This window comes from Protopterus annectens, chromosome 2.part1, assembly GCF_019279795.1.
Source record: "Protopterus annectens isolate FY-2018-M chromosome 2.part1, PAN1.0, whole genome shotgun sequence".
NCBI lineage: Eukaryota > Metazoa > Chordata > Ceratodontiformes > Protopteridae > Protopterus > Protopterus annectens.
Window position 1 is genome coordinate 608,713,139 of NC_056729.1, and position 14,483 is coordinate 608,727,621.

At 35.0% G+C, this 14,483-nt stretch overlaps 1 protein-coding gene across 1 annotated transcript in view; it reads right to left on the reverse strand.

The window, feature by feature from the left end:
• Window positions 1–1,297: 1,297 nt before the first annotated feature.
• LOC122794872 (extracellular calcium-sensing receptor-like) overlaps window positions 1,298–14,483 on the reverse strand; it is a 338,283-nt gene continuing 325,097 nt past the window's right edge. The window contains exon 6 of the mRNA XM_044063471.1: window positions 1,298–2,199. Within this exon, the coding sequence (XP_043919406.1) occupies window positions 1,298–2,199 (902 nt within the window). The remainder of the gene's footprint in view (window positions 2,200–14,483) is intronic.

Sequence of the window (14,483 nt, forward strand, 5' to 3'; positions counted from 1 at the left end):
TAGCATATTTATCATGGAAGATAACTCCTCCAATGCCAAGAAAGTTATCATTCTTTCCAATGCATCCCTCAGTAGGCCTCACGTTGAATACAGTGTCTTATTTGGTATGCAACTCTTAAAATAGCTAGTCAAATTTGAAACGCCACAGAAAATTCTAATCAATAAAACTAAAGGACTAAAGTATTTAAGCTACTCTGGCAGTTTAAAAAAAACATCTCTTTACACTTTGTTTCATGCTAGATCTTGCATGGTGATCTTTTCCTGTTTTTTCATGCTGTAGAAACCTTGCCCACATTGATCTCCTTCACCTACACAGAAGTGATGGTGTTATGATTACCTACACCAAAAACCTTAAAGTCCACTGTTGCATTAACAACACCTGCTAGCATGATAAATGCTTAACCCAGCCCATTCTATGTTTTTTCTTTTTTTGGAATAAACTCCCACTGCATATCAAGCATAGCAACATAAAAAGTAGATGGTAACTGGAAAGACATAGCAGGAGGTGCAGCATAGTATACTCAAATGGTCAGCAAATATCTTATAATTTTAATGGGGTGTTTGGCTATACTTTTGAAAGGTAACATAGGCCACAAACCTAGTACTTACCCATGAACCTAAGTTTATTTAACCACATCACTACTGTGATAGCTAGAGTCCTCACATCCATATTCAAACCCTATGTAGAAAATCTAAAATTCTTCCCATGACAAGCTCATGGAATCTAATTCACTTCACAAGTATTGCAAGTCAAAAACTAAAATGAGGAAATGAATACCTAGACAAACAGATGACTGCTGTTGGCATTCTTTTTACACTTTTCAAGTTTAATGCACAGATATGAACACGTTACCTGACTTTAAACACTGTTTACAGTTGCTGCAATAAATCCATAACTTATGATCTCAAACTTCATGCACATATTTCATTTCCCATGTATATACCAAACCTACTTTAGAATACTTTAATGCATGAACTTAATAAGTTTGTAATGGAAGGCCTATTCCATGAGGAATGAGAGACAGTATGCAATGCATTTAGCCTGTTTTTAACAGTAAGCTCCTTTATCTTGTCATGACACCTTTAGCTGCATGCTCAAAGTAAATAAACTAAAAGGTTACATCTGACATAGCCTTTCAGACAACCATGAGGTCTCCTGAAAGAAACTTGATGGATACAACATTACAGATCAGAGTCTTTCTGTATCTGTGAATATCTAAAGACAAACACATTTCCATTTAAGTATAGCTGAATATTTAAAATATAACAATATAATTATTTCTATTCTATTTTTTTCTTACCGAACAGTGCTCATTAAATGCTTCCTTGTATTTTTCTGAGGCTGAAGTAAAATAATGTAACATTTAGGTAAAAATATACAGCTGAGTAATCCAGCACTTGAGGCTAAGATTGCAAATACCTCCACTGCAACCATGTGTTTCCCTTGTGTGCTCAGGTATGCAGGTATAAAGGACAGCCACACAGTGACAAACACTAACATGCTAAAGGTAATGAATTTAGCTTCATTAAATGTGGCTGGCAAATTTCTTACCAAGAAAGCAACAGCAAGACACACAACAGCTAAACCGCCAAGATATCCCAGCATGCAATAGAAAAATGTTACACTGTGTTCATTACACTCAATTATTAGTTTCATGCTGGCATATTTTGCATTATATTCTACAAAAGGAGGGTTGCTCAACATCCAAGCAACACATATAATAAATTGCCCAAGGGAACAGAAACAGACTACTAACTTAGGTACAGTTGGTCCCAAGAGTCTTTGCAATTTACTCTCCGGTCTTGCTGCTTTGAAAGCAATGACCACAATAATGGTTTTAGCCAAAACTAAAGAAACACTAATGGAAAATATTATGCCAAATATAATTTGCCGAAGTAGGCATGTTGTTGCAGTTGGATTACCGATAAATATCAAAGAACATAAAAAGCACAGCATTAGTCCCAAAAGAAGAAAGTAGCTAAGCTCTCTGTTGTTGGCCTTGACTATCGGCGTGTCTCTGTGTTTAATAAAAATCCCCAGGACTGAAGCATTCAGCAGAGTCATGAACAGAGCAATGACAGCTAGAGTTGTACCCAAGGGCTCTTCATAGGATAGAAACTCAATCACTTTAGGGATACAGGCATCACGGTTTTCATTAGGCCATTGATCTTCTGGGCATTTCAAGCAGTCTAAAGAATCTATTATAGATGCAAAAGAGTGGTTATTGTGATTAGCATGAAACACATTTAAGATATTCATATATGTGTCAAATATTATATATTACAGCTATGAAATAGGCATTATATATGATTCAAACCACAAACCTTTTGAAACTTTTAATTTAGCTATTGCATTCAGTTCCATTGCCATCATAAGACAGACATGTTTACTTTGACTGACTACATACTGCATGCAGTGAATTTTTGCCAAATGTTTATGCAACGAATAACAGATGAAAAACCAAAGCTGCCTTTTACCTTTGATAATACATTAAAACTTAGGGAGAGCCCATCATACAAACATGCACTTAAAGTTTATTTTCATAAAAGTTCTCCAATTATCCTTAGATTATAGAACAAGTAACGAAAAACATGTACATGGTAGCAGTTTGTCTGACTTAAGACTTTTTGCTGAATTCCATTTACTCAAGCAAAATTACATGAAATTACATCTGGTGAAAAACATAGAAAGTGGGCTGTTTCTTATGGGGATCAAGGTCCCACAGACCACCATGTAGGGGAGTCCATCTGATTCCCTGCTTAATTATAATTAAGTCCAAAGTCAATACATCTCAGGGAAAATGCTCAGACAGATTCTTGATCAAAACTTTAGAGAAAAAAACCTTCAGCAGATTCAGTAACAGCTTTTAAGTGTCACCCAACCTGGGCTTTTTCCAACTCTACATGTTATTCCTGTTAATTTTTGTAGAGCTGTTTTGGATTTGGAAAGTTCCCAAAAAGTTAAACAAATTGGATCCTCACTGAGAAATGGACTTTCACCAAAACATTTCCAGCTAGAACTGGATAAAAAAAATCTTACAAATGTCCTGGGTGCCCCCATTGTGTATACCTTTGTGTTGCCACAATTTAAAGCACATAAAAGCTTTCTTGTGGCTAAGTAAAACTGCCTACTGATGCAATAACTTAATACAAAACTTCATCTGAGCCATGATAATTAACTTTTTTTATTGAAAATGTAAGTATTGACTTATGCTTGACCTCAACATTTTCTAAGCTCTGCCCCTATCTACCAGAGCATTCATCAGTCCCTATATTTTGTTACACTATTGAAAGTATCCAATACACTACTCCGAGGTACTCCAAGATACTCCAAGATGCTGGCTTCATGTGTAATGATTCTCAACCATCCAGTTATACTTTTGGAGTATTTATTGATTAGGTCTCAGTGGGTGGAATAAGGAAAGAGCTCTAGAACTCTGAGAACAGAAAAGTAGCTCAAAAAAGAGAAAGGAAAACAGAAAGCAATTTCTAATAGGCCACTGGTTAGAGTTCTGGGCCAAGTAACATACAGACCATTATCCTGTCATGAACAACAAAGCAGTTGTTTACCGGAAAAAGTCCGACTTGGAACAAAGCCAATTTTCAGTGGAGGCCCAGGGAGAAACGCTCCAGATGCATGTCTTTGTAAACATAACTTCCATTTTAACTATGAAGCAATGCTAATTATCATAAAAATAGCAAACTATTTCTTACTGAGAATGAAAAAAAAAAACAGCAGAAACAACAAAGCATTTACTCGGATCCAAACACAGCTTCCATCTTAGCCATAAGGCAGAGTTAATTATCATAAAAATAACAAACTATTTCTTATTGAAGATGAAAAAAACAGCAGAACAGTCACACTCATACAGTGACTATAAAGTTTAGGATGTTAAGTTGTAATCTCATGCCATTCACAGTAAACTGTTAGATTTCATTTCAGCACTGTCTTTCTTAACTAGTATAAAAGAACAGAAGATTAGTTTGTTATGGAGACATTGTTGTATACAATAAGTAAACACTAAGTATAGTGAGGAGGGTGACATTTGAGTTCTTCCAGTTTTGTCATAAACCTACTAGATGAAGGCAGATGGCAAACTCACAGTGCACGATATGCATCTATCCCATTTATTAACATACTTATAATATCTGCATCAGGAATAACCATGTGATACCCCAAATGCCTGTTAGTGTTATAGGTACAGCTTCATAAAACAAAACTCTTATTTTAGACATTACATCCATGCACTTATGCTATTACAACTACATACCAGTACAGACACTATTAACTATACTATGCAATACTAGAGTGAGGTTGACACATGAAATACAATTTGTTTTTCAACATGCAATAGATGAGATGACATTGGATCACATATGCAATTTATTTATTTATTTGAACTTGTCCAGATACCCTTTTCCATCATCATCTGGGTCAGAAGGCAATCACAAATACATTCATAGATGTCAATATACTGTAGTTCAAGATACAGTAGCTGGATGCATGAGAGATGCATTCATGTACAAGGCAGAGATGAATAATTATGATCACTAAATATGAAAGAGTTGTTATGCAACAGACATACACTGGAGAAAGCTATAAAAAATTATTTATTGTTTACGCTATGTAAAAGGTTTAATGATTATGTACATAGTTATAAACAGTTGCTGTATTTATTGATCCTTGTTATGTACATAGTTATAAATAGTTGTATTTATTGATCCTTGTTATCATAACAAGTACCATCTTCTAGACATTGTAGTAGGCCTTCCAACTTACAGAACTTTACAGTCACTATTGATAAAGGAAGTCACAGCCAGAAATGTAGAAATATTACTTAATATAATGTCACAATCTAGTAAGTCAGGAGCATCACAGATATCAGAACACTGACTGGACCAATGCACATTCAGAACAGATCTATAAATCAGGATCAGTCTCTTAGATAGTTGTGTCAATCCTTGATGTAGACTTTTTAGGTCAGGTAATTTTATTAGCACTTTAAATTTCTAACATGAAAATAGTGCAGATCTGTAGAGATGTCTTCTCCTACATTATAATCTGCTCATCTGTGGTATCAGCTGTTTGTGATTTCAAGGCATCAGCCCATTTAATTACAACAGTTTCTTGATGGTATGGTTATCGTGTGGGTTTTGAATTCTATCAACTTCTCCTCACTGATGTATAGATAATACACTACCTGATTTATCATAACAGGATTTGCTCTTTTTAGTTGAGCTCTTTGCCAAGCTAATTTCACTTTTGATATATATTCTATCTGCAGCAGCAATGATGAAGTAGGAAACTCGGTCTTCATTTTCCTTCCCATAAGCAGTTGAAGAGGCTATAACCAAAATGGTTGTAAATTAATATTTCTGTATTCAAGCAAAGCTCAGAATCAGTCTTGCTTTGAGCTGGCAATGCATTGTTTTCATATTTTTTTCATAGTTTGTATGACTCTATTTACTTATCCCTTTTGATAACAGATTGCTGATAGTGGTCATTGTATGCTGGAATCCCCATTCTTTGGAAAATAAATTCACAACTTACATATTGTGGATCTTGTGCACCATTGTCACAAATAAGTATATTTGAAATTCTATGATGTGAAAAAATTATTTAAAAAAACATAATGAAAACATTTGAAGACATTTCAATAACTTTATGACATGAGTATAATATTTTTAACTTATCTATGTTGAAAATCTGATTATTCCAAATATGTTTGGCATTTCAAAGGTCCACAAGGATTTGATTGACCCATCATGCCATCTTATATTCACTGCCAGTGGTTTGAAAACTCATCCATTGGTACTTTACGTGGAAAAAAATGTAAAACAGTTTAGGTTCAATCATCCTTGCATTCTAATAGATTCTTAAGACTTTTGGGGACATATTAAAACAGAGTATTTCATAAAGATTGGTTACTGGTCACTGTGAATGTTGTTGATTTATTTTCATGTATACCTCATGATATTTGTTTAGACTGGTTTAATGAAGTACTTTATAGTTGTGATAACTTATCCAATAGAGGTTAACATAGTAATGTTTATAAAATTATACTTATGAATAATTTTATTTATTTTGAGGGGGATTATTTAAGCAAGTCAGCAGCACTGCTATGGGACCTTCTAGATCCCCCCTCCCCAATGCTGATGCTGTCATGTTGTTTGGGAGCAAAATTTTCTTTTCAAATCTATATTTTATGACTACATTGTAACCTTTTTATGGGTTTTTTTGCATTATATATTTATTATTTGTAAAGGTAAAATACATCAATTCATTGGTTTTATACTACTACTGATTTTCTAAGATTTACATATAGTGTTTCAGATGTAAATAATTATTTGGATGTTTTAATTATAAAGAATTTTGAATTGGGAAAATTTAAATTTTATATATATATATATATATATATATATATATATATATATATATATATATATATATAGGTTCCCTACGGTAGACTGACAGCTCTGAAGATCGACAATCACATCACCGACGCCAGAAGACCGATGGAGCAAATAACCAACAACTTGTAATCCCGACAGCGAAAATACAGACATGGGAAACATGAGCATGACTCGGTAAGTGTGCGATAGTGAGGGATTTAGGGTTAGGGTGCGGGTAAGGTGAGTGTGCGATAGTGAGGGATTTAGGGTTAGGGTGCGGGTAAGGTGTGTGTGCAATAGTGAAGGATTTAGGGTTAGAGTGCATGTAAGGTAAGTGTGCAATAGTGAGGGACTTAGGGTTAGGGTGCAGGTAAGGTAAGTGTGTGATAATAAGGGACTTGAGGGTTAGGGGCGGATTAAGTGAGTTAGGGTTAGGGTGCGGGTAAGGTAAGTGTGTGATAGTGATGGACCTTAGGTTTGGGATTTGGGTTAAGGTTAGTGCATAGATAGTTGTGTGTAAGGTGTGGTGTAGGTTTTTAAGTTGCTGGTGTGCTTGTGTTGTGTGTGTGTTGTGTGGAACAGCAAACTTTTTGTTTTGTTAACTGTCGGGATTGTGGTTTGTCGGGCATGTGAACTTTCGTGTTTTTGCGGTTTCGTTCTTGTGGTATCGGTGTTGTGGTTGTCGGTGTTATGTCATGTCAGTTTAGTGTAGTACACCCATATATATATATATATATATATATATATATATATATATATATACATTTAAACAAGAAAGAGCATACTTAAAGGACAAATGGTTCATTTGGATAGAATTATTTCTAATGATGATGGTGATTTAAAGATGAATTGAAATTTTTATGTACTGTTTATGGAAAGAGGGTATCCTATTGATATGCTCACTGAGATTATGAATGAAATTATCACAGGCAAACAAGATAAGTTTAGGTCCATCCTAGGGACTGGATTATACCATGATTATTGCAATATTGATAAATCAGGTGCTATAAAAAGTTATGAAAACAACATATGCATTAAATGTAGGACAAAAAGCTACATCATTAAATCATTAATAGAGAAAAACTGGAATATTTTTGTTTGTGATCAGGAACTCAACATTAAAGAATAATATGAAAGGAGTGGATGTTTGAATCTCGGAAGGGATATGTTGTCAATGGTAGGCACCAAGAAATATGGAACCTCTCCACAATGTAAATTTATATTCAAACTGTTTTCTGAAGACATCTAGCTACAAGTTTAGATTCATTAAACATTATGATTGCAAAAGTAAGGGGATGATCTATCTTGCATTTCGTTACCTGTGCTATACTTTTTATATTGGTAAAACTGAACATCATTTAAAGAAAAGGATTCAAGAACATTACTATGATATCAAAGGGAAGAAAGAGTCCAACACACTATATTGGCACAAATTAGTGTGCAACAATAATAATAAATTCTATTTTTAGTGCCTGAACAAGTGGTGCAGAATCCTAGAGGAGTTCAATGGGAGTGTACATTAGAATATTGTGAACTGCTTTGGCAGGTGAAATTAAATGCAAGTGAATTAGCAAGTTAAAATGAGACCATCCCTTTAAATAATGTCTTGAAGTTGCGACCGGCTAAACTATAACAAAGTGTCGCGGATGTTTTACAATAGACATTTTAATAACTGTATTATAAAAATGTTTTAAAATATGTTTTTGTGCTTTTTCATTAATTATTAAGGTATTTTTCCACTATTTACATCATTTTATTGTATTGCTTTATTTACTGGTTTGTTTTAAGTCATGCAACTATTGAATCTACTGTTTAAATGTTATAATGATTAACTATGCTCATTCTGATGAAGTCCTCTCTTACAGGATGAAAGTGGTTAACTGTGTTAATAAACCAGTGTTACATATCTTCCTTCCCAAAGAAATTGCTCTTTAGTTGAGCTGTTTGTCAAGCTAATTTCACTTTTGATATGTATTCTAGCTGCAGCAGCACTGATGAAGTAGGCCATTTTGTCTTCATTTTCATTACCATAAGCAGTTGAAAAGGTAATAAAGTGGTTGGAAATTAATATTTCTGTCTTCAAGCAAAGCTCAGCATCAATCTTGTTTTGAGCTGGCAATACATTGTTTTCCTGTTGTTTCATAATTTGTATAACTTTATTTACTTATCCCTTTAGATAATGGATTGCTGAGAGTGGTATTTATATGCTGGAATCTCCATTCTTGGGAAAATAAATTCACAACTTGCATATTGTAGACCATTGTCACAAACAAAGATATTTGAAATTCCATTATGTGAAAAAATGCTTTAAAAACATAATGAATAAATTTGAAGACATATTAATAAGTGCATGACTTCAGGATAAATCAAATAATAGTCAAGACACATAAGATACTGACAGTGCTTGCATTTATATAAACCTTCAGCCAATTTGCTCAATGGTCTCGCTGGTATTTCATGACAAAGGAGGAAAATTGGGTAAGGAAAAATGCTACTTCATATACAATGGTATTCAAATCAATGTCCTGTTTACATCAAATAAAACACAAGAATTTACATTTTCACTTTCCTTTAATGTTTACTGTCATTGTACACTGAATATGCTTGTTTGGTTTAATAGTCTAAACTGTATAATTTCATTACACTATTGCAAATATACATTGCATCTGAGATACTGGCTTCGTATGTATAGTATTTTTACACAATTATATCACAATATTGGAAGTATCCATTTCATTGATCTGAAAAATGAATCCACAGAGAATGCATTTGCAGTAATTTATTACACTATTGGAAGTATCTATTATGGAGGGAGGGGTTGGCCAAGATGGCTAACTGAAAGCAACAACTGCTGAAAGCCCTGTGACTAAAAACTTTTCTCTGACAGAAAATATAATCCAAACAATATAATTTGGAGATATGTATTAGCTAAATTTATTCATTAATAGTCATATAAACAATTCATAGCTTCAATTTCTTCAAAACCTGTAATTTCCTGTCAGAATTTCAACTGTTTGGTTAAGAGAGAAGAGACTTCAACATAAGCCACTCAAAAATGGTACTCAGGATTCTTGTGTTAAGAAAAACATCCAGTCAATAATATCTAGTATACAGGATATATTACTTAAATTATACAAACAGAATACCAAAATAAAAAGTTTTAAAGAAAAGACCAGAAATAAGATAGAATGTTTAGAAATTCATATGAAAGACAAAGTGCACAAATCAACAATACGAAAGAAGCTTTAAATGATCATGAAGGAAGAATAACTGAAGGTGAATCTCAGACTGAATTTCTTTTAAAACAAAATAAAGTTGATGATTTAGAAAATAAACTGATAAAAATAGTATTAAAATGTATGATATATCTGAAAAGTATGAGGGAGACAATATAATAACATTCTTAACAACCTGGCTACATAAAACATTAAATCAACTTGAAACTTTATCTTTTAGAATTGAAAAGACTAGAACTGAATAGACTAATAGATCCCTGAGAGCACAGTTGAAGAAGGAACACTCACCACCACATTCAATTTTAGTTTAGCTTTTGTCTAGCTTACAAAAAAGATCAAATATTAAAAATAACATGGCCTAGCCCACCTAATAAAATAGGTGAACAATGTAGTCAGATTTGACAATGATTATTCCAGTAAAGTAATAAGTAAAAGAAACTCCTGTTTACCATTAATCAAGGAACTTAAAACGAACAATATTAAAGACACTTTGGTGCTTCCTGCAAAGATGAAATTATTACTTTCTGAAAGAACTAAAATATTTGGCACTCTGGAGGAGGCATCCACTTTTGTTAATAATGATAAAATCCTTAATACTGAAGAAATAGAGTGGAACACTATATCCCTCAAGAGACAAAGTGAGCTGAATTCCTAGAAAACTACTTCTAAAATTAAAAAGCTTAAAACAGTGACTCTTATTCTCTGACTGCAGGATGTTTATTTTCCTGAAACAATAGATTTGACTTTTAAGTAAAAGGTATGTATTGGACTTTAAGCTTAAAATCATATGTAAGTATACAATTACATTTCAAGCTAAAACATTTTCCTGATGAGGAATATAAATGGCTGGTTTTACTGTTTTACTATATTTACAGCAACAGTCTTAATATATTTCATTTAACTAAACTTATAATTGTATTTCCAAATGTTAGACAAATACTTCCTGTAAGAGATTGTCATTAAATTCTAAGCAACAGAACTGGTAATTTTAAGACTATATATGTAAGAATTTTATTTTATTTATTTAACTTTGTTTAGTATGTGCATTGGTGGTTTAACTGAATATCATATGTAAGTAATATGCTAATTAGAAGTGTTTTTTTTCTCTCCAAGTATATATGTGAGAAATATACTCAGAATAACAACATTTTTTTATTTTCTTAGAAGTGAAAAAACTGGTAAAACAAAAGCTATAGTAATGTTTTATAATGAACTCCTGCTTACATATAATTTGATTACATTTTGCTGAATGTTAATAGCTTATATTGCAGTGTTAACTCTAACTGTACTTATTAATGGAAAGAAGTAAAGTTAGATGTCTGTTACTTATTAGAACAGTATTAAAGAATTAAGAAGAATGAGAAGCTTACAGAGGAAATTAACAGCAGATGTGTACTGTGAGTTGTCATTTTAACGATATTGTTCATAGGTTCATAGGTAGGTACTAGGCTATCACCCTTAGGGCCTTTACAAGCCTAGCCAAAAAGGTACCCTTACTTTTATCACCCAAGAAAATTATTTTCCTGTGCCCCTGTCGAGCAGAGGTGATCCCCGGGGTGAATTTCCTATTTCCCATCCAGTCATCAAGATTTTTCTTGAAAAGTGCTAATGAGGAGCTTTGGTTGATATAGATATGTTGTTTGTTCCAGAGTATGGGAAGTCTCTGGGACAGGAATCTATCCCTCCAGCATGTTCTGTTTATTGTGGAGACAAGGTTTAGATCCCTAGAGCATGTAGATTGGGGTTTCTTTAATTGGAGCATGTCCAACAGCTCTGGGTTTGACATAGCTTTGTATGTTAGGCAGAGATCGCCTCTGAGTAGGCGATATGTGATGGAGTAAAGCTGGAAGTTTTTTTATATGGTCTTGTTTGATATGGTCTGCATAGGGCATCTGTTTGAGGTCAGTAATCCTCTTTGTGAGGTACTTCTGTGGCCTTTCCAGTTGCTGTAGCTGTCTTGTGAGGTACATATGAAAAGGGGTGCTGTACTCTATAATGGGTCCAATGAGTGATGAGAAGAGGGGAACAATGACCTGTTTTTCCTGGATGAGAAACCTTTTGTGGTGAGGTGTGCCACATAGAATGATTTCCTGACTACTGTGGTGATGTGATTATCAAAGGAGAGACTACTGTCCACCTGTGTCCCAAGGTCTCTTATCACACTTTCGGTGTTAAGTAGACTACCACCTATGTGGTAGCTCATGGGTACAGAGTTTTTACCAAAGGGGATGACAATGCACTTTTTGGCATTGGTCTTGAAGCCATGGCTTTGACACCAGGCATCTGTCTCAGTGAGGCCCTTTTGTAGGATCAAGATAACCTTTTCCTGAGGGACAACATGACAATAAGAAGCTTGACCTTTTATTAAACACACTGAACTACAGAACAAAACAATAAAACATCCAGTAAGTGCTTTCACATTCTCTCAAATGCTTCATCAGACTGCTAAAAAGCTAAGCCATTTCTACATTTAAATACCATTGCTGTTACTTCAACCAATCATTATGATGACATTAGTGCTTAATTGATTCTGTGATTCTTTATCTTAAAAACAGATACCTAATTTATAATAGATTCTTCAACCTCATACAGCTTAAAAACATATATACGTATCTCAAACTATATGTTCCATTATTTAAAAACCATATGCTTATGTATAAATGTATACTATAAAAATATCAAATATATATATTGTTTATTAATGGATTTGTAAGCCATCCTGAAAAACACTAGACTAATGGCTTATAAACAATGTTAATGCTTGTTGTCCCTTGCTATCAAGAACAGTTTCTTGGACACCCTGTCATTTTGTTTAACTCTTTTTTGTAGGATGTCCACATCACATCATTAGGAGCTTAAATTATGGCTCCTAGTTTGCAGTCATCTGCAAACTTCATTAGTCAAAGACCTTCTGTGTTAGCCTGTACTTCAGAAAAGTAGATACCAAACAGGAGAGGACCCAGGACTGAACACTGTGGTACTCCACTTGTCACTGGTCTGAAGTCGGATTTGGAGCCTGCTACTTTCACAGTGTGGGATCTGTCAGTGAGTCAGTTAGCAACCCATCTTGTGACATAGGGATTTATACCTAGTTTAGTGAGTTTATCTGTAATTCCAGAGTGAGAGATGTTATCAAAAGTTTTGGCAAGAACTAGATAGGTTGTGTGAACCAACTTACCTTTATCTATGGCTTTGGTGACTGCTTCATAGAAGTCTATCTGCCTTTTACAAACCTGAACTGGGAGGGGTCTAGAGAGTGGAGATTACCAATGTCTTTGTTTATAAGTTCCATGATGATACGTTCCATGGCCTTGCAGACCAGGCTCATTAGCCTAATGGGGTGGTAGTTCCCGAGGTCTGTGGTGGCTCCCCCTTTGTAGAGTTAACCATCAGGATAACCATCACTGTGTGCCATTCAGTGGGCACAAAGCCTGGGTGAGGCTATGATTGAACATGGTGCTTAGGTGGGGTGCCAGTTCATTCTGTAGTTCAGGTACAATGCAGCCTGGGATGTTGACAGGTCCCATGGATGCTGTTATTAGCTTTGAAGAGTGTGGTTTTTACCTGTGTAGCCATGATTACAGGAACTTTGCATTCTTCTAGTATAGCGATGGGCCCTTTAGGGGGTGAGAGGGGGTAAAGTTAGCACTGACCCTATCTGCCAGGATGTTGACAATGTCAGTTAGTTCTGTATATTTAGTGCCATTGTGCTGTTGCCATTGAGATTCTTGACATAGCTATAGAATACTTTGTGGTTGTCTTTAGAATCAGTGGTGATTTTGTTTTCATAACTAGCTTTGGGGGATTTTATGAGGGATCTCAGCTTCTTACTGGGGCTGATCAGAGAGTTCCTCCAATCATGGGATTTTACTCTTTTTTTTTGCAACAGTTTCTTTCTTCTGTTGTAGAGTTTGTTTATGGCAGGGGGCCACCAGATTGGCTTCCTTTTTCTGGAGGACAGCATCATGTTTCTGTTAGGGATAGTATTATCCATGCACTTGCGTAAGTGCTTATAAAGTGCATTTGTGTAGGATTCAGCAGTTGTACCTCTATTGTCCATCTGCATGGGTGTCATGAAGTTTCCCACGTCTATCTTAAGAAGTGTGAAGTTGGCTTTGGAGAAATTTTTTATGCTGGTTTCCATAATGGGGGGCAGTATGTGGATGTCTAGGCTGATTAGCTTTTGGTCGGATCTGACCAACAAGGACTTGACCTCTGGTGTGGATCACCAGTCATCCATGTTGGTAATGACCAGGTCTAGGATATTGCTGCCCCTGGTGGTGGGGGTGTGGATAAGTTGATCCAAGGTGTTGGAATTTATGAATTCCAGAAAACGTTGAGCAAATGAGTTAGTACATGAGTAGTTTTCCCAGTTAATGGTGGGGTAGTTGAAATCACCCATTATTAAGGTGTTGGGATGTATCCTACTATTTTCCAGTGTATCAAGAAATGAGGAGTGTGAATCCTGGGGCATGGTGGGGGATCTGTAGCAAGCTACAATTTGGATTGTGGTCTTGCCCAGAGTTAGTTGCAGTTGGATAATCTCGGATGCATTATGCTGAGCAACTAACCTGGAGGTGTGGATATCCTTAATGAATATGGACACACCTCTGCCTTTAATGTTTCGGTCTAGGTTAGGTGGCTGAAAAGTGTGGTATGAATTATAGCCTGGTAATGCAGGGGTGCTCTTTGAAGCCTTGAACCAAGTCTCTGTCACTGCACAGATGTCGATGTCCTTCATTTTAAGGAGTGCCTCAAGTGAATGCATTTTGAGATTTAGACTTCTAGCACTGAGTAGCATTACCCTCAGATTTTGCTTGCTTGTACCTGTTATGGTGGTGAATTTGGCATTTG